This window comes from Crocuta crocuta, unplaced genomic scaffold, assembly GCF_008692635.1.
Source record: "Crocuta crocuta isolate KB4526 unplaced genomic scaffold, BGI_CrCroc_1.0 scaffold124, whole genome shotgun sequence".
Classification (NCBI taxonomy): Eukaryota; Metazoa; Chordata; class Mammalia; order Carnivora; family Hyaenidae; genus Crocuta; species Crocuta crocuta.
Genome location: NW_027551573.1, coordinates 11259018 through 11277560, shown reverse-complemented (window position 1 = coordinate 11277560; position 18543 = coordinate 11259018). Strand labels below are relative to the sequence as shown.

General features: G+C 36.8%; 1 protein-coding gene across 2 annotated transcripts in view; it reads right to left on the bottom strand.

Moving 5' to 3' along the window:
• Nucleotides 1-18543, bottom strand: part of LOC144221018 (UPF0547 protein C16orf87 homolog) — a 31220-nt gene extending 12677 nt beyond the window's left edge. For both annotated transcript variants that reach the window (XM_077751394.1, XM_077751395.1), the window contains exons 1-2: nt 18433-18543; nt 11555-11651 (exon numbers count right to left, since the gene is read on the bottom strand). In XM_077751394.1, the coding sequence (XP_077607520.1) occupies nt 11555-11651; nt 18433-18498 (163 nt within the window). In that variant the 5' untranslated portion in view covers nt 18499-18543. The remainder of the gene's footprint in view (nt 1-11554; nt 11652-18432) is intronic.

The following is an 18543-nucleotide window of genomic DNA, read 5'->3' as shown; positions in this document are numbered from 1 at the left end:
GACCAAAAGAATAAAATAGAGAGCCCAGCAATAAATCCTTGAATATATGGTCAAATGATTTTCACTAACAGTGCCAAGATGATTCAAGGAGAAAAAGATAATATATTCAGCAAGTCATATTGGGGATATCCACATGCAAATAAATGTAACTGGACCTTTATTTTATACCATATACAAAAATTAACTCAAAATGGATTGAAGTCCTAAATACAACAGCTGAAACTGTGAAATGCTTAGAATAAAAAGGGAAAATGCTTCTTAACACTGGACTTGGCAATGATTTTTTAGACATGACCCCACAAGTATAGGCACAAAGAAAAAATAGACAAGTTGGGTTTCATTAAAATTTTAAAACTTTTGTACATCAAAGGATACTATAAACAGAGTAAAAACGCAACTCATGGAATGGGAGAAAATATTTGTAAACGTGTATCAGATGAGGGATTAATATCCAGAATAAAAAGAACTTCTATAACTCAGTAACAATCCAATTCAAAAATGAGCAAAGAACTTAGATAGACATTTCTCCAAAGATGACAGGCAAATGAAAAGATGTTCAACATCACTAATCATTAGAAAAATGCAAATCAAAACCACAAGTTATCACTTCATATGGATTAGAATGGCTATTATCAAAAGCATACAAAATAAGCGCTGATGAGGATGTGGAGAAATTTGAAACTTTAGGCACTGCTGCTAACATAAAATAGTGCAGCTGCAGTGGAAAATAATATGGTATTACCATATACATAAAAATACCATATGATCCAGCAATTCTACTTCTGGGCATATATACAAAAGAAATGAAATCAGGAAATCAAACAGATATTTGAACAACCATGTTCACAGCAGCATTATTGTCAATAGCCAAGGGGTAAAAGCAACTCAAGTGTCCATCAATGCATGAATAAACAAAATGTAGTCTAAACCTAAATGAAGTATTATTTAGAAAGGAAATTCTGACACATACTACAACATGGATGAACTTTAAAGACATCAAAGCTTTTTGTGTCAAGCTAGACACAAAAAGGCAAATACTGTGTGATTCTAAATAGCAAATAACTACACTAGTCAAATTCACAGGTACAGAAAAAAAAAATAGCGGCTGACTGGGGCAGTGGGGAAGGGGAATGGAGAGTTATTGTTTAATGGGTATGGCCTTTCAGTTTGGGAAGACAACAACAGTCCTGGAAATTAATAGTGGTGATGGTTAAGTACACAATATGAATGTACTTAGTGCTTAAAATGATTAAAATACTAATTTTATGTTATGTTTAATTCACCTCGATGAAAAAGAAGAAATTAGAAAACAAGATGAACTACTCAAAATTGAAATGCAAAATACTTGTGGGGATGAGCACTGGGTGTTATATGGAAACCAACTTGACAATAAACTATTTGTAAAATAAAAATAAAAATAAAATGCAAAAGAAGCTAAATAACGGGCATGTCTGAAGACAAAATTACAGATCTAGGAAGGGAAATCCATGAAATTTCCTGGAACACCAAAAACCAAAAAGAGAATAGGTGAAAAGTAGATCCAAGAAATCTAATATTCATCCATTAAGAACAGAAATGTTCTGTTCAAGAGGGCAATGGGCCTAGCTAATATATACACATTCCAAGACTCTCCTGCCGATGAAGTGGACATAGAATTTTGTTCTGGCCATTGACAAGTATGTGGAATTGGGTAAGGTTGCTGAATTTTTAAGGGGGTAAGCACATAGCTGGCATGTCCCTTTGTCCCTCTGCCCTTCCCTCTTCTTCCTACTTGGAATGCTTATGGAATGCCTGGAGGTACAATATCTTGTAACATTGAAGATGAAAAGCCATCTCAAGACAGAAGAAAGAGAAGAGTCCAGGTCCTTGATGGTATCACTGAATAATCAGTCTTACAGTGCCAACTTCATCTTTCTTTACTATACAGTGGGAAAAAACTCTATTTGTCCAATTCAGTGTCAGTCTCTGTGGATGGTAACCCTGATATATTATGCAATAAGTATGTAATTAGTATGCCAGGAGGAAGAGGAAAAACAAATGGAGAAAAAGAAATAATGGGTAAAAACTGCCCTATACTGAAGATTTGAGCCCTTATATGGAAAGGACTGAGGAAGAATGAGAATGACATTTAAATAGGAGTACAAAGTAAAGGGCTTCCACACAATGGAAAACAGGAAATGTTCCACCACATATCTTTTATAAAAAATTTTTTCCAGGGGCGCCTGGGTGGCTTAGTCGGTTAAGCGTCCGACTTTCGCTTAGGTCATGATCTCGCGGTTCGTGGGTTCGAGCCCCGCGTCGGGCTCTGTGCTGACTGCCAGCTCAGAGCCTGGGGCCTGCTTCAGTCTGTGACTCCCTCTCTCTCTGACCCTCCCCTGTTCACGCTGTCTCTCTCTCTCTCTCCTAGAAATAAAAAAAAATAAAAAAAAAAAATTTTTTTCCAGGCCTAAAACAATTTTCTGGAAAATTTATTTCAGAAATAAAAACACAAGTTAAAAAAAATTGTACATAAGAAAAAGTGGGATTATCCTAAGAGTACAAAGGAAAGAAATCTTAGTATGACAGCTATGCAGCAGACTTAAAATCAGCCAGTCTTAATTAGAAGAAGTCACAAGATTCTACAGAGTCTTAAAAATGAATACTGACATTATTATACAAACTATATGATTAAGAACCTAAATGTACAGGTACAGATGTAAAGGTATGCATTCTTCCATCAAAAGGCAAAACAAAAACTTAAAGCCATGTCTCATATATAAATGTATAGTAACCTTAAGTGATTAGCATGTAAGAAACAATGTTTTCTGAAATAACAAAACCAAACATTCATTGTCAATTTAGAGTTGAGGATCACTTACTACCCAATGTTTAATCACTAGGTTTATAAAAGGTACTAGCAATCAATTGGCAATAATCATTTCACTTTTTTCTCTTAACTAAAAGTGAGTGCCATTTATAGACTTCTTGGCTTACTTATCAGCCTTTGCCTATTAATTTATCCTAGAGAATAATTTGAAAAGTTTATTTTTGTATCCATTTTTTTCCTTCCCAATTAAAACTGAGGTTATTTATCTAAGCTTAACCTAAAGAAATATACAGTTTATTTATTTATTTTTAATGTTTATTTTTGAAGGAGAGAGAGAGAGACAGACAGACAGACAGACAGACAGAGCAAGACACAGAATCCTAAGCAGTCTCCAGTCTCTGAGCAGTCAGCACAGAGCCTGACACAGGGTTTGAACCCACGAGCAGTGAGATATGACCTGAGCTGAAGTTGGACGCTTAATTGACTGAGCCACCCAGGTGCCCCAGAAATATACAGTTTAAATATTAATGAGCTTTTCCAATTTTGTACTGTTTTATACCTTTTTTCCTTACCTTTAGAGGAAGTTATTTTATGAACCAGTATGTCATTTAGAATTTCAGTTTACTTTTCTTTGTATTTTTTTTTTGAAAGAGAGGAAGCATATGAGTGGGGGAAAGCAAGAGAGAGAGGGAGAGAGAATCAAGCAGGATCCACATCCACCATGGAGCCCAACTTGGGGCTCAGTCTCACAACTGTGAGATCATGACCTTAGCTGAAATCAACAGTCACTTGACCACAGCCACTTGACCAATTGAGCCATTTAGACTCCCATCTTTATAGTTTTTATAATTAAAATTTTAAAAGGAAAAAGGCATATCTATAATTATTAAATGCAAAATGGCACCCCTGATATCACAAAACACCCAGAATAACCATCAGAAAAAACAAATTTAAACATCTGGAACATAGCAGAGTTTGTTTTCACCAAAAACTGCTTCTATCAGAATTTTTGGTGACCAAATATTTGGTGCTCAAGGTTTGGTCTACAGTACAGATACTCTCAACTTTAGGAAATACAGTATTTCTCATTTAATCTCTTTTTATTTTTTAAAGAAATTTTTGGGGAATCTCTACACCCAACGTGGGGTCAAACTTACAATCCTGAAACAAGAGTCCTAATGCTCCACCGACTGAGCAGGACAGGGGTCCCTCCTTTAATCTCTTTTTAAAGAAACTGTTTCAAATTAATAATTTAAGACTTAAATATAAAGCTATTTTTTCTTTTTTAATTCATTTATTTTTTAAATTTACATCCAAGTTAGTTAGCATATAGTACAACAATGATTTCAGGAGTAGATTCCAGTGATTCGTTCCCTTTATGTATAACACCCAGTGCTCATCCCAACAAGTATCTTCCTATTAATGCCCCTTACCCATCTGGCCCATTCCCTCTCCCACAATCCCTCCAGCAACCATCCGTTTATTCTCTAAGAGTCGTTTATGTTTTGTCCCACTCCCTGTTTTTTTATTATTTTTGCTTCATCTGTTCATCTGTTTTGTATCTTAAATTCCTCATAAGGTTAAAGTCATATGGTATTTGTTTTTCTCTGTCTGACTACTTTTGCTGAGCATAATACCCTCTAGTTCCATCCATGTAGTTGCAAATGGCAATATTTCATTCTGTTTGATTGCCAAGTAAAACTACATTGTATAATATATATACCACATCTTCTTTATCCATTCATTCGTCAATGGACATTTGGGATCCTTCCAAACTGGCTATTTTGATAGTGCTGCTTTAAACATTGGGGTGCATGTGCGTCTTCGAAACAGCACATCTGTATCCCTTGGATAAATACCTAGCAGTGCAATTGTTGGGTCATAGGGTATCTCTATTTTTAATTTTTTGAGAAACCTCCATACTGTTTTCCAGAGTGGCTATACCAATTTGTATTCTTACCAGGAGTACAAAAGAGATCCTCTTTGTCTGCATCCTCTCCAACATCTATTTTTTAATCTCTTAGGCAAGCATTTAATTTAGAAATGAAATCCTACATGAACAAGACAGTTAATTTTTAAAAACCTATCTCTATTTAATACTGGCCCCCTAAAAAGAATAAAAGGAATAGCATATACCTAACTCATTTGGAAAGTTATCAAAGAATAATTAATTGCCTCTAGGTTCTATGCACTTATACAAAAGACTAAGTATTGCTTTTAAAAAATTTTTTAATGTTTATTTTTGAGAGAGAGAGAGAGTGTGAGCGGGGGGGAGGAGGGGAGCAGGGAGAGAGAGAGACACAGAATCTGAAACAAGCTCCAGGCTCTGAGCTGTCATCACAGAGCCTGATATGGAACTCAAACTCAAAATGGAGATCATGACCTGAGCTGAAGTCAGAAGATTAACCAACTGAGCCACCCAGGTGCCCCATCTTAATACAGATTTATTTGTAACACTCATCTCTTCCCCTCATCAAAATTTAAAAACTTGTAAAAATCCTTTAATTTCCATAATAAATTTTACTTAAATGTATTTTCAGCTAGACAAAGTTCTATGTAGGTAGTGTCCTACCTCTCTATTTCTACTGTGTTATGAAGGTATAAAGGTAATTAGTATATATGAAAAAATGAGTTTTAAGCAATTCAAGCTTAGATAAATCTATTTGACTTAACGGTTTATGTTCCTCCTACATGTCACAAAATTACCACAGAAATTTTGGGGCACCTGGGTAGCTTGGTGAAGCATCCCACTTGAGTTCAGGTCATGATTTCGCGTTTGTGAGTTCTTGGTGCTGACAACTCAGAGCCTGGAGCCTGCTTCAGATTCTGTCTCTCCCTCTCTCTCTCAAAATAAACATTTAAAAAAATAAAAAAAAAAAGAAATTTCAACCCACTGAAATTTAAAATTATCTTTTAGAGCTTTGATTTCACTTTTAAAATAACTGCAATCTGAACTTTACAGATGGTTCTCTTTCTTGTTTTAAATGTTTAATTGTGTAAGTAAAAGTCTTCCTTGATTCCTCCCTTCTTATTTAGTGATCTATCAATGCAGAAATCATTTTGTGGGGTCTTAAAATTAAAAAAAAAAAAGGAAAATAGAAAATAGCAATTCTACTTCTGGGTATTTATCCAAAGAAAACGAAAACACTAACTCGAAAAGATACGTGCACCCCATGTTCACTGCAGCATTATTTACAATAGCTAAGATTTGTAAACAACCTAAAGTGTCCACTGATGGAGTATTATTCATCCATAAGACAGAATAACTGAATAAAATTTTGCCATTTTTGACAACATGGATGGCATTATGCTAAGTGATATGTTAGACAAAGGAAGATAAATACCATATAATCCCACCTATATGTGAAATCTTAAAAAACAAACCTAAGTTCATAAATAACAGAGAACAGACACCGGTGGTTGCCAGAGGTAAGACCTGGCAGGTTTGTGGAGGTGGTGTGAATTGGGTTGAAAAGGGTTCTATAAACTTCTAATTACAATATACAATATATAAAGTACAAGTTTCTAACAACAATATAAATAAGTCATGACAAGTAACATACAACATGGTGACTATAGCTAATAATACTCTATTGGATATTTGAAAGTTACTAAGAGTAAATTTTTAAAGTACTCGTTACAAGAAAAAAACTTCTGTAAAAATAAAGTTCATGCAAGTATTGTTTTGTACTTTTTTCTTTTTTTAAGTGTTAAAAGTTTATTTATTTTGAGAGAGAGACAGGGCACATGAATGGGGGAGAGGCAGAGAGGGAGCGAGGAAGGGAGGAAGGGAGGGAAGGAGGAAGAGAAAGAGAAGGAGAGAGGGAGGGAGAGGAGAGGGAGAGAGAAGGGGAGAGAAGAGAGAAGGGGAGAGAGGGAGAGAAGGGGAGAGAGGGAGAGAAGGGGAGAGAAGGAGGGAGGGAGGGAGGAGAGAGAGAGAGAGAGAGAGAGAGAATCCCAAGCAGTGCCTGACACAGGGCTTGAACCCACAAACTGTGAGATCATGACCTGAGCCAAAGTCAAGAGCCAGATGATTAACTCATCAAGCCACCCAGGGGCCCCCTGTACTTTTTTTTCTTAAATTAACTTTGTTTTAGAGATTTTCCCACATCAATACATAACAATCTGCACCACTCTCTCTAATTGGCATATACTATTGTTCCCTAAAACATATACCCTACTTAATCATTCCCCACCAATATTTGGCTTCACTTTTGCTATTATAAACACTGTTGCCTGAAAATCCTAATAAATATTTAATTGTGTATTATAAACAACTGTATCTCTAGGTTACATACCTCTTGATAAAGAAGTCTAGAGTATAGGTTATATGCATTGAAAACTTTTATCAACTACTGTCAGACTGTTCTGCAAAAGGCTGTGGTGATTTATAACCTCACCATCAGTATGAGTACTCATTCTACCATATGCATAAAAGCACCTGGAAATCCTTTACGTTTTTGTCAAAATGTGGGTAAAAGGAGTGGTATTTTGTTTCAAATGCATCTACCTAATTATTAGTGAAATTCATTATCCTTCCACATATATATTGTCCACTTTCATTTTTTCTTTCATAAATTTTCTTATTAAAACTGAAATGCTCTGGATCCCATTGACAATGTTCATCAAGTACTTGGTAACTGTAGAGATTTTAAAGCTTATACTCTTCTCAATCTCCCACATACTATAAACTATCCAGGATAAATCTTACTTTTAAGAAATTTAATTGCAAATGCAATATTTACTGAGTACCTATAATATACTAAACTTTGTTTACATTAGCCATTTTTATATGTACTTCATCTGCATTTCAATCCTCTAAGGTTGATACTATAAACCTACCCTACATGCAAGTAAACAGCAGTGGCTCAGAGGTTAATTAACCTGTTAGAGAGTGACAAAACTGGAATCTGAAACCAAAGTTTCCAACTTCCATGTTTGTACCATACCAAACGGTTTTCTAGGCTTTGAATATTCTTTTTTTAAAAATTATTTTATTTATTTCTGAGAGAGAGAGAGAGTGAGCAGGGGAGGGTCAGAGAGAGAAGGAGACAGAATCTGAAACGGGCTCCAGGCTCTGAGTTGGCTGTCAACACAGAGCCTGACGCAGGGCTCAAACCCATGAACCGTAAGAGATCATGACCTGAGCCAAAGTCAGACGCTTAACCGACTGAGCCACCCAGGCACCCCTAGGCTTTGAATATTCTTAACTTTTCTCCTTAAAACTGTTTCCTCCTTTGGTTTCTATGGCACAGTCTACTTCTGATGTTCCTCCATTTTTTTTCTTGTTTCTTTTGCTGGTTCCTCTTCCTCTTCCAGGAAATTTCTAGGCTTCAATGTCTCATCTTTACTTTGAGGTCACAAGGCCACTTTTATTAAACAAAAAAACCTCAGGAAACTACAAATGTATAATAATGAACTGCCTCTTATTTATCACAGCGACTTAAGTAACACCACTCTCTTTTGTTTGCTCCCCTACATTTGACATGTACATGTAGATCTTCTCAGTTGACTTAAACTCCCTAACAACCTCCACCATTTATGAGTTTGCCAGAGTTCAGTCTCTGAACTCCCTTCCTCTTCCTACCCTATAGACTCTCTGGCACAATCTCATCTATTTCCATGATGACAACTACCATTCACTAATGGCTCAAAAGATTTATTTCCAGGGTTGCCTGAGTGGGTCAGTTGGTTAAGCACCCGACTTCATCTCAGGTCATGATCTCACACTGGTGAGTTTGAGCCCCACCATTGGGCTCCGTACTATCAGCAGCCCCAGAGCCTGCTTCAGATTCTATGTCTCCATCTCTCTCTGTCCCTCCCATGTTTATGCTCTGCTTCTCTTTCAAAAATAAATAAACATGGGGGGAAAAAGATTTATACCCAGGGACACCTGAGCAGCTCAGTCAGTTAAGCATCCAACTCTTGAATTCAGTTCAGGTCATGATCTCACATTGTGAGAAAGAGCCCTGCATAGTGCTCCATGATAGGCATGGAGCATGCTTGGGATTCATGCTCTCTCCTTCTGCCTCTCCCCTGCTCAGGAGTGATCGTGCACACACTCTCTCAAAATTAATAAATAAGCATAAAAAAAAGATTTATCTCCAGTTGAGGCTAGTCCCTGAGCTTTAAACTCTATGTCCAACTGGGAAAAAAATAATCCACATGGATATTTTATAACTACATCTAAAACTAAATTCTTCATCTTTCCCTCAAAACTTGTCTTCCTTTTTATTATTTCCTTTCTGTCAAGTAATTCAAGTCATTAGGAGTCCCTGTTAAAATTCTTCCCTCTGGTTCAAATGATTCCAGATCCTTAACTTGCAGCATCTGTCCCTTCTCACTATCCTTGCTGTGTTTCTTCTTTATCTCATTTCAGATCTGAGCCACTGGTATACAGGAGGAGGCGAAAAATATTTGCTGAATAAAAAAAATTAACATGCTTGTCCTGCTAAGGGGCACAAACTAGGTCTTATTCATTTTGAAGACTCAGAACTGAGTTGACACACCACCCCAGATATCTATTGAATGAATCATTCTAGCTGTGATTGTATAGTGGTTAGTACTCTGCGTTGTCAATGAATCATTCCAGGGTTCCCATACCTGAACCAAACTCTTTAGGGAATAAGACCAAGGAGAACCCATTTTTTAACAAACTTTCTGGATGATTCATATAACTAATCCAGCAAAGTCTTTATTCTCATAATGAAAGGGAGCAAACTCAAAGAGAGACAGAAATGGAAGTAAATAATTTTCTTGCCTCCTAGGATAAACAGACCTCTCACAGACATAACTATAAATAATGCTTGAATTATCTGCTACTATAATTTAACCACTCTCTAACTTAATATTCCTACTCAGTTAACATACTGCAATAACCCACTTCTTTTTAAAAAAAATTTTTTTAATGTTTATTTATTTTTGAGAGACAGAGCATGAGTGGGGGAGAGTCAGAGAGAGGGGAAGACACTGAAGCAGGCTGTAGTCTCTGAGCTAGCAGCAAGGAGCCCAACCTGGGGCTCAAACTCACAGACTGCAAGATCATGACCTGAGCCAAAGTTGGATGCTTAACTGACTGATCCACCCAGGCACCCCTGCAATAGCCCACCTGTACACCTTTCTTGTGCACCCTTCTCTAGACAGCAGCCAAAATGGTATTTCTAAAAGGCGAATCAGATCATCCTACCTTCCCCTCACTCCATCCCACATCCTACGAATAGTTTCTCCTCAGATTTTAAGAACAATATCCAAAAATTCTTACTCTGGTTTACAAAGCCCTACAGAATCTGGCCACTGCTTATCCCTCTGGCCTCATCTCCCACATCCCCCTACTCTTACTGTTTACACGGCAACCACACTGGCCTTTTCATCCCTAAAATATACCAAACTTTTTCCAGCCCTAAAATTTTTGCATTTGCTATTTCATCTGTCAAGAATGTTCTTGATCTTATCATGGCTAGCCCCTCGTTCCAATTCAGCAGTTTAAATGTCTCTTCTCAGAGAGGCCTTCTCCAGTCACTCAATCAAAAGTAGCCTTCTAGTCACATACTAGGACAGCAATCTATTTTAATTTCCTACAAGGCATTTATCACAAGCCAGTAACTGCCCTGTTTGTTTATTGTCTATCTCATGCCCACAAGAATGTAAGCTCCATGACAGCAGTTAACCTCTCTTGACAGTAGATTCATTCATTACTTTATGCCCAAGGCTTAGAACAGTACCTAGTATATAGCAAGCACTAAAAATTTATTTGTAATCAATTACTTTTATTTGAAGATAATCACTGTTCTGATTTCATGCAAGGATAAATAACAAAATTTCATCTTTTAATAAATACACCCACTGAATAAATCCAATTTGTCTACATTAATGGGAAAGTAAAACTCCAACAAAATTATTTTTTAGACATTCTAAACCAGAGAATTATAAAAAATAACCAATATGTCTAAAACTTATATTCACCTCAAAATCAAGTTATATTTTTCCAGTTACTAATTAAAAAAAACAAAACAAAACTTGAAAGTTGTTATAAATTTTACCAGCACTGAGGGGGTAAAACCAAATGTCCATAAACCAGTGAATAAACGTATTGTCACATATCCATACAAAAACTACTAGTAAACAGTAAAAAGTAATTGATTCTTATTGATAAACACAACAATATGGCTGAATCCTAATTATGTTCAGTGAAAGCCAGGCAAAAAAAGAGAGTACATACTGTATGATTCTATTTATATTAAGTTCTAGGAATAGTGACAGAAAACACTTCAGTGGTTTTCTGGGGGCAGGGGTAGTAAGGAGAGAGTAACACAGGGGAACTAGAAAACTTTTGGGAATGATTGGACATCCTTCATTACCTTGATTTTGGTGACTGATGTAATCACATGACACAACTTGTCAGACTGTACAGTTTAAATATGTGCAATTTATTGAATGACAATTATATTTTAATTAAACTATTTAATTTTAAAAATCAGATCAGATCACTCCCTTGCTTAACACTCTTCACTGGCTCTCCATCTTCCAAAAATAAACAGATTTCATCAGCATTACAAGGGAGTTAACATTTAAATGGAATGAAGAGCAAACTGATGTCATAAGATGATTTCCAACAGCTAATAAGAACCAAAGGCATACTTCAATAGGTTTTAATTTTTAAATTCAACAGATGTAAATAGTAAATTCACAAAAATTAGTTTTACATTTCTACATCAAAAAGCTAAATATATGGTAAACTTTCACAATTACCTGTAGAAGATGGTGATTTTTCTGGGTGTTTTGCATTTAAAAGTTTTCTGCTAATAAATATATAACCACAGGGACACGATTTACATGCAACAGGAACCTGTACAAAAATAAGAAAAAGTGTATTATTACTATTCTTCTATTGAACTTCTCGGTGTTTATGTAGTCTCCTGAACTGAATGATAAATTATTGAAGTAGGGGTCATAGATTTACTTAAACCCCTCCCCCTTACAACAAATTGAGACTGTTATTATGTTTTATACATCTTTACATTGTCCTAATGCTTTACAATACCATGAGTGTAGAAAATGCATGCTAAACATGTGCTGATGGGAGTGACCATAGAACACCATAAGAGAATCACAGCAAGGGAAAATATGGAGGATAAAAGGCAATATTTTCTAAAATATATATTTGATAGCAGTTTATTACAACCAGTTAGAAAAGGGAGCATGGTTAGAAAGTAATTAAAGAAATCCCAGCATAATAATGAGGGTCCAACTGGAAGACACTAATTTGAAAAGATATAGGCACCTTTATGTTTATAAAGGCACTATTACATATAGTGCTTATAAAGAGGCACCCCAAGTGTCCATCCATAGATAAATGGATGAAGAAGATGTGATACACACACACATACACACAGGAAAATTATTCAGACATAAAGGGAATGAGATTTTGCCAGTTGTGACAACATAGATGGACCTAGAAATTATTATGCTGGGTGCCTGCATGGCTCAGTAAATAAAGTGTCCTACTCCAGATTTTAGCTCAGGTCATGATCTCACAGCTCGTGGGTTCAAGGGCTCTGTACTGACAGCACAGAGCCTGCTTGGGATTCTTTCTCTCTTCTCTCTCTGCTCCTCCCTCTCTCTCAAAAAATAAATAAACATTTAAAAAAAAGAAAATATTATGCTAAGTGAAATAAGTCAGAGAAATACAAATATCATGATTTCACTTAAATATGGAATCTAAAAAACAAATCAACAAACAAACAAAAGCAGAAACACACCCATAAATAAAGAGAACAAACTGATGCCCCTGAGGGTGGGGGATCGGTAGGGGTATGGGCAAAATGAATTAAGGGGAGTGGGAGGTATAGGCTTCCAATTATATAACAAGTTAAGTCACTGGGTTGAAAGGCACAGCACAAGGAATACAGTCAATGGTACTGGAATAGACTTGTATAGTGACAGATGGTAGCTACATTTATGGTGAACACATCTTAACCTATGCTGTCCAAATATTATACCATATACCTGAAACTAATTTAATGCTGCCAAATATACCTCTGTTAAAAACATTTTTTTAAGGGGCGCCTGGGTGGCTTAGTCGGTTAAGCGTCCGACTTTCGCTTAGGTCATGATCTCACGGTTCGTGGGTTCGAGCCCTGCGTCGGGCTCTGTGCTGACTGCCAGCTCAGAGCCTGGAGCCTGTTTCAGAGTCTGTGACTCCCTCTCTCTCTGACCCTCCCCTGCTCACGCTGTCTCTCTCTCTCCTAGAAATAAATAAAACATTTAAAAAAAACAACAACATTTTTTAAAGGGAACTTATCAGTGTTGACTTGGGTTCTAAAATGAAAGGGCAAGATGCCAATTGCCACCGACAGAATAGTTTACAATAATCACTTTGAGGGGCAAAAGTATAGCACAAACTAAAGAGACTATAGGAGTCAAGATCTAGATCTTTTTAAAATGTTTTTATTCATTTTTGAGAGAGAGCTCCCGCAGCAAGCCCGAGCAGGGAAGGGGCAGAGACAGGAAGACACAGAATCCTAAACTGGTTCCAGGCTGAGCTGTCAGCACAGAGCCCAAGGAGGGGCTCGAACCCACAAGCCATGAGATCATGACCTGAGCCAAAGTCAGCACTGAGCCACCCAGGCACCCCCAAACTTCTGTTTCTAAATGTGTAAATTACTTACAAGTGGCTTTCTCCATTTCAAGTCTATAATGATTTTTCAAAAGCTAAATGTTATTAAAAATCATTTTAAAAAGTTTGATTTTGCAAAGTTGTTTCACTAATATTAGCCTTAATGATCCTTGAAATCAACACATGTTCATCAAAAACCAGAAATTAATCTCAATAAAAAGTACTAACAGAATTATGGTCAGAAAATTGCAATTCACTTTTTAAGATAAATTCCATTGCCCATTGTTCTGCTTGTGTGAAAGCTTAGCTACAATTTGCTTTTTATCCATGTATATAAAGAACGCTTCATGGTCTAAAATATAAATACTTGATCTGATTAAGCTAAATTACTATTTTGGTAGAATCTTTTTTTTACATGAAATTACTACACAAAGGTTCTCTACTTTGCACTTAAGGAAAATAACAATAAATCCTATAAAAATCAACAAACTCCAGATAGGTCAAACAGCATGCTTTATCAAGAATGTGATGAAATTCTTTCAAATCAGGACAGAAAATATAATGTTATAGTTTTTAATACTGTAAAACGTACCCAAAATAGATGTTTGACATTTTTAAAATTTCACATCTTCACAGAAACTAACCTCATAGGTACTGACTCATTTCCTTTACACTTACACTATTAAGGGCATTCACTGTAAGGTAAACTGTTTTAAATTAGTGCTATCCAAAAAACACAGAAACATGATGTTCTTATTCAAAAGATCCTTTGCTACTGAGCAAGGATATTCTTCCAGTTACTAAAACCAAACAAATTTAAATTTAGGTCTTTGTCTTACACACAAGAAAAATACCAACCCATATCCAGAATTAACTAACAGAGGGCTGTACCTACATGAGATACATGCATTTGCCTTTGGGATAAAGAATGTACAAACACTAATTGATAGGCAGATTTTCACCCCTTCATACGTGTTTTATGATCAAGAAACATTCATGCGCCTGAGCTAATTTACCCTAAAGTCCCTTTTAAATGGAAAGTTTCTTCCCCTAATTGCAACTCTGATAAAAACACAGCCAACCACCACAACCCAGATCCCAGGAAAATAATATTAAATAGGGTGGACTTTAGTAATACTAATCTTTTATAGTACAATTTGGATTTTAAACAAAAAATCCTAAATTTCCTTTAAATTTCAGTTGTAACGCCAAAGATGATACCAACAAAAGTTCTAATGCTATTGTCTCAGGATTTTAAAATAAAAAAAAAATAATAAAAAAACCCAAAGTTTTGTTTACTGATGACTTACTGTGCATCAATTTATCCCTTTTTAAAAAATTTTTTTAATGTTTTATTTATTTCTGAGAGAGAGAGAGAGAGAGCGCGTGAGGAGAGAGAGAGCAGGGGAGGGTCAGAGAGAGAGGGAGACACAGAATCTGAAACAGGCTCCAGGCTCTGAGCTGGCTGTCAGCACAAAGCCCGACTCAGGGCTCGAACCCACAAACCATGAGATCATGACCTGAGCCAAAGTTGGCGCTTGACCAAGTGAGCCACCCAGGCACCCCTAAGCATCCAGCTTCAACTTTGGCTCAGGACATGATCTCATGGCTCATGGGTTTGAGGTCTGCAATGAATGAATGTGTGGTGCAAGATGAAAAAGATGACATGAAATGGAGACTGATATTAAGAGAAACAGAAAGAGCCTTCTCGACCAGCATGGACAATACCCCATAAGGATGAACCAGAGACTCAGGGCTCGAACCCACAAACCGTGAGATCATGACCTGAGCTGAAGTCGGAAGCTCAACCAACTGAGCCACCCAGGCGCCCCTCAATTTATCCCTTGAAAAGTGCATTCAGATTGTTTACAGGTAAAAACAGGGGCCCCTGGGTGGCTCAGTAGGTTGAGCGTCTGATTTTGGCTCTGACTTTGGCTAGGGTCATGATCTCACAGTTAATGAGTTTGAGCCCCCCATTAGGTTAAAGTTTAAAAAAAAAAAAGTGCAAAAAACAAGACCCTGGTCCTATATTGTTTCATTCATTTCCAAAAGTTCAAAATAACCCCATTATAGAGAACTTATTTACATTTCATTGCTAACAGAACCAAAGTGACCTATATTGGACATGTTTGCTACATAACACATAAAATTTCCTATAAATAGGAAAAAAACCTTCTCTATTAAAAATTTTAAGGCAAAAACAGACTCACAAAAGACACCAAACAACTAATAAGAATCTTGAATATTCCTATATATAAAATGGTTCAATAATTTGAGCTACTGGATGTGAAACCTCTCGAAAATGAAAAGTACTGCGGTTTAGATGTTTCAGAATCTTATTTTCAATACAGGATACAAAGGGGATGTTATAAAGCAAATGAAAATCTAGGTCTTTCTTGCTCGCTGATCTGTTTTTAAACTTATACACAGACAAAGAACATATGGAATCTATTAAAGTGGTACAATCTCAAAGTTTAAAGATTTTACATTTATCTTTATAAACTATACCTAAATTCTATTTTAATATTCATCAAACAACTTAGAATCGTAGTCTAATGATGTTTAAAAAATGGTCTTCTGGGGGTCCCTGGGTGGCTCAGTCGGTTAAGCTCTTGATTTCCGCTCAGGTCATGAAAGTTCTGGAGCAGAGTCGGGCTCCATGCTGACAGTACAGAGCCTGCTGGGCATTTTCTCTTTCCTTCTCTCTCTGGGCCCCTCCCCCACACGCATGCATAAACTATCTCTCAAAATAAATTAATAAACATTTTTTTTTAAATGGCTTTCTAGGTTATAATTTTTTTCATTTGTAACTATAAAAAGCTTGTACTCTCCAATAAACAGAAATCTAAAATTAATCTTTTATTTCCTTCAATCCAATTGCCTTTAGTAAAAGATAAATTATTTTTAAGAATCACCAAAAAGTGTTTTTTAATGTTTATTTATTTTTAAGAGAGCACAGAAGCAGGAGAGGGACAAAGAGAGAAGGAGAGATAATCCCAAGCAAGTTCCTCACTGTCGCGCAGAGCCTGAGGCGTGGCTGAACTCACAAACCATGAGATCATGGCCTGGACCAAAATCAAGAGTCACACCCTTAACCGACTGAGCCATCCAGAAGCCCCAAGAATCACCAAAAATTTTAATTAGTCTTTGTGTATATTTAGAATAAAGAACAAAACCAACATTTTAAATTATGTAGTAGCTTGCCATGGACTGAATCATGTTCCTCCAAAAATTCATAAATTGAAATCCTAATCCTCAATTTGAAGGTATTTGGAAATTAGATAATCAGGTTTAAAATGCCGAGGGTGGGGCCTCATGATAGGATTAGTGCCCTTATAAAAAAGAACAGTACCAGAAAGTTCACTCTCTGTCAGGATGTGCTACTCCCAGCCTCCAGAACTGTGAAAAAACAAATTACTACTATTTGAGCCACCTAATATATGGTATTTTGTAACAGCAGCTAGAGGGGGAAGTTTTGTGTGTGTATAACAAAATTAATGTATGTTTCCAAATAAAATGCTGATCCCATTTTGCTGAACAATTACAGGGACTCCTAACAAGTTTATTATTCTTTCCTTTTTCTTTAACCAGAATATTAAAACCAGGTTATTTTTCCCAAAAGGTTCCATTATGCCAAGTAAAATAAGGTCAAGACTTGCAATAACTTGTGCCCTACAAAAACTGGAATGCATGAAGCATACCATGTAAACTTTATACTGCAGTTAATTGGAACAAATGGAAATGATTTAAATATGGATAAAATCTCCTGCAAAGAGACTTAAATCACAAAATCCAATTTTGTCAGATTTAACAAATTTTAATGGTAAGAACAGAAGTTTAACTCTACTTCAAAAAACATGGCTAAATTGTTTTTATACTGCATACTCCATAAACTCAAAAGATGAATAAACTGTAATTCTCCTTACACAATCTTCCTTGCATTTCTATCACTGCCCACAAAAAATATACCGAATGAAACTTGTAACATTTCTTTTACTAGATTATCAGCGTACTAGAATGCTCTTAATGTCAGCATGTTATTTTTTTAAAAAGCTCTCCAGCTATTTACTGGAGACAAATTACTCCTGTTTTAAAAAAAAATAATAAAAATTTTTAAAGAAAAGGTGAAGAGAAAGATAACCATTTTGAAAAAATTGTCTCAGTAGAAAAGAAAAAAATCACACCCAGATCTGCACACTGGCATGGAATAAGGGCCTTCAGATGGTTTTAATTGAGAGTTTTAACTCAACAGATTGTAAGACTTATAGCAACGTCCATTATTCTAGCAAAGAATGAGGTATGCATAAAACTAACAGTAAAATGAGATTTTAAAAATTACAGCTGTCACTATTAATTCTGTGCAGAAAGAAGTCATTTAAAACTCCTAAAACCACATATACATTTTTTAAAAGATCTGGAAGCAGAAACGCCAAATTTTTAACAGCCGATACGACGGCGGGCGGGGGAAGTGAAGCGTGCCCTGAAGGCAAGGGCTTCAATGGGGGCGTTATTCAATAATGTTCCACACAAAACAATGTCAAGATTCACGATTATTTCTGTCAAAAATATAAGGAATATATATTTAGAAGAAAAAAAAACGGTTCAAATTCACCTAAACTTGAAACCATTGCATTGCGGCTCCTTTTGTCATATTAAGCGTCCGCCTAGCTCGCGGTAGAACAGTTTTGGGGGTTCACCATATATATCTTATGTGAACAAAGCAACCCTGAGCGGCAGGAGTGGTTTTCGGAGCCTGGAGCCGGGCACATCGGGAATTCTCGTCGGGGTAGAAGGGAGCTGAACGGGCTGTGCTTGTCCACTTGGGCCGCTGCCCCCACACTCCCGCCGCTGTCACCAGGAGCCTGCCAGGCGACTCGGGGAGGGTCCAGACGGGGCGCCTCATCTGCTCCAGACAAACCCACGCCTCCCTCCCGCTCCGCGGGACACACACAGTCGCCCGGCTGACGCCGCCAGGTGGGCACCGGCCGGNCGCCAGGCCCTCGGCGCCCACCTGTTGGTCGCACTCGGGGCACGATTTGGTGGCCATCTTCACTTTCTTGGCTCGAGTTGCAGACATGCTCCTCTCCGGCGACTGCGGCGGCGGCGACAGCGGCGGCGGCNC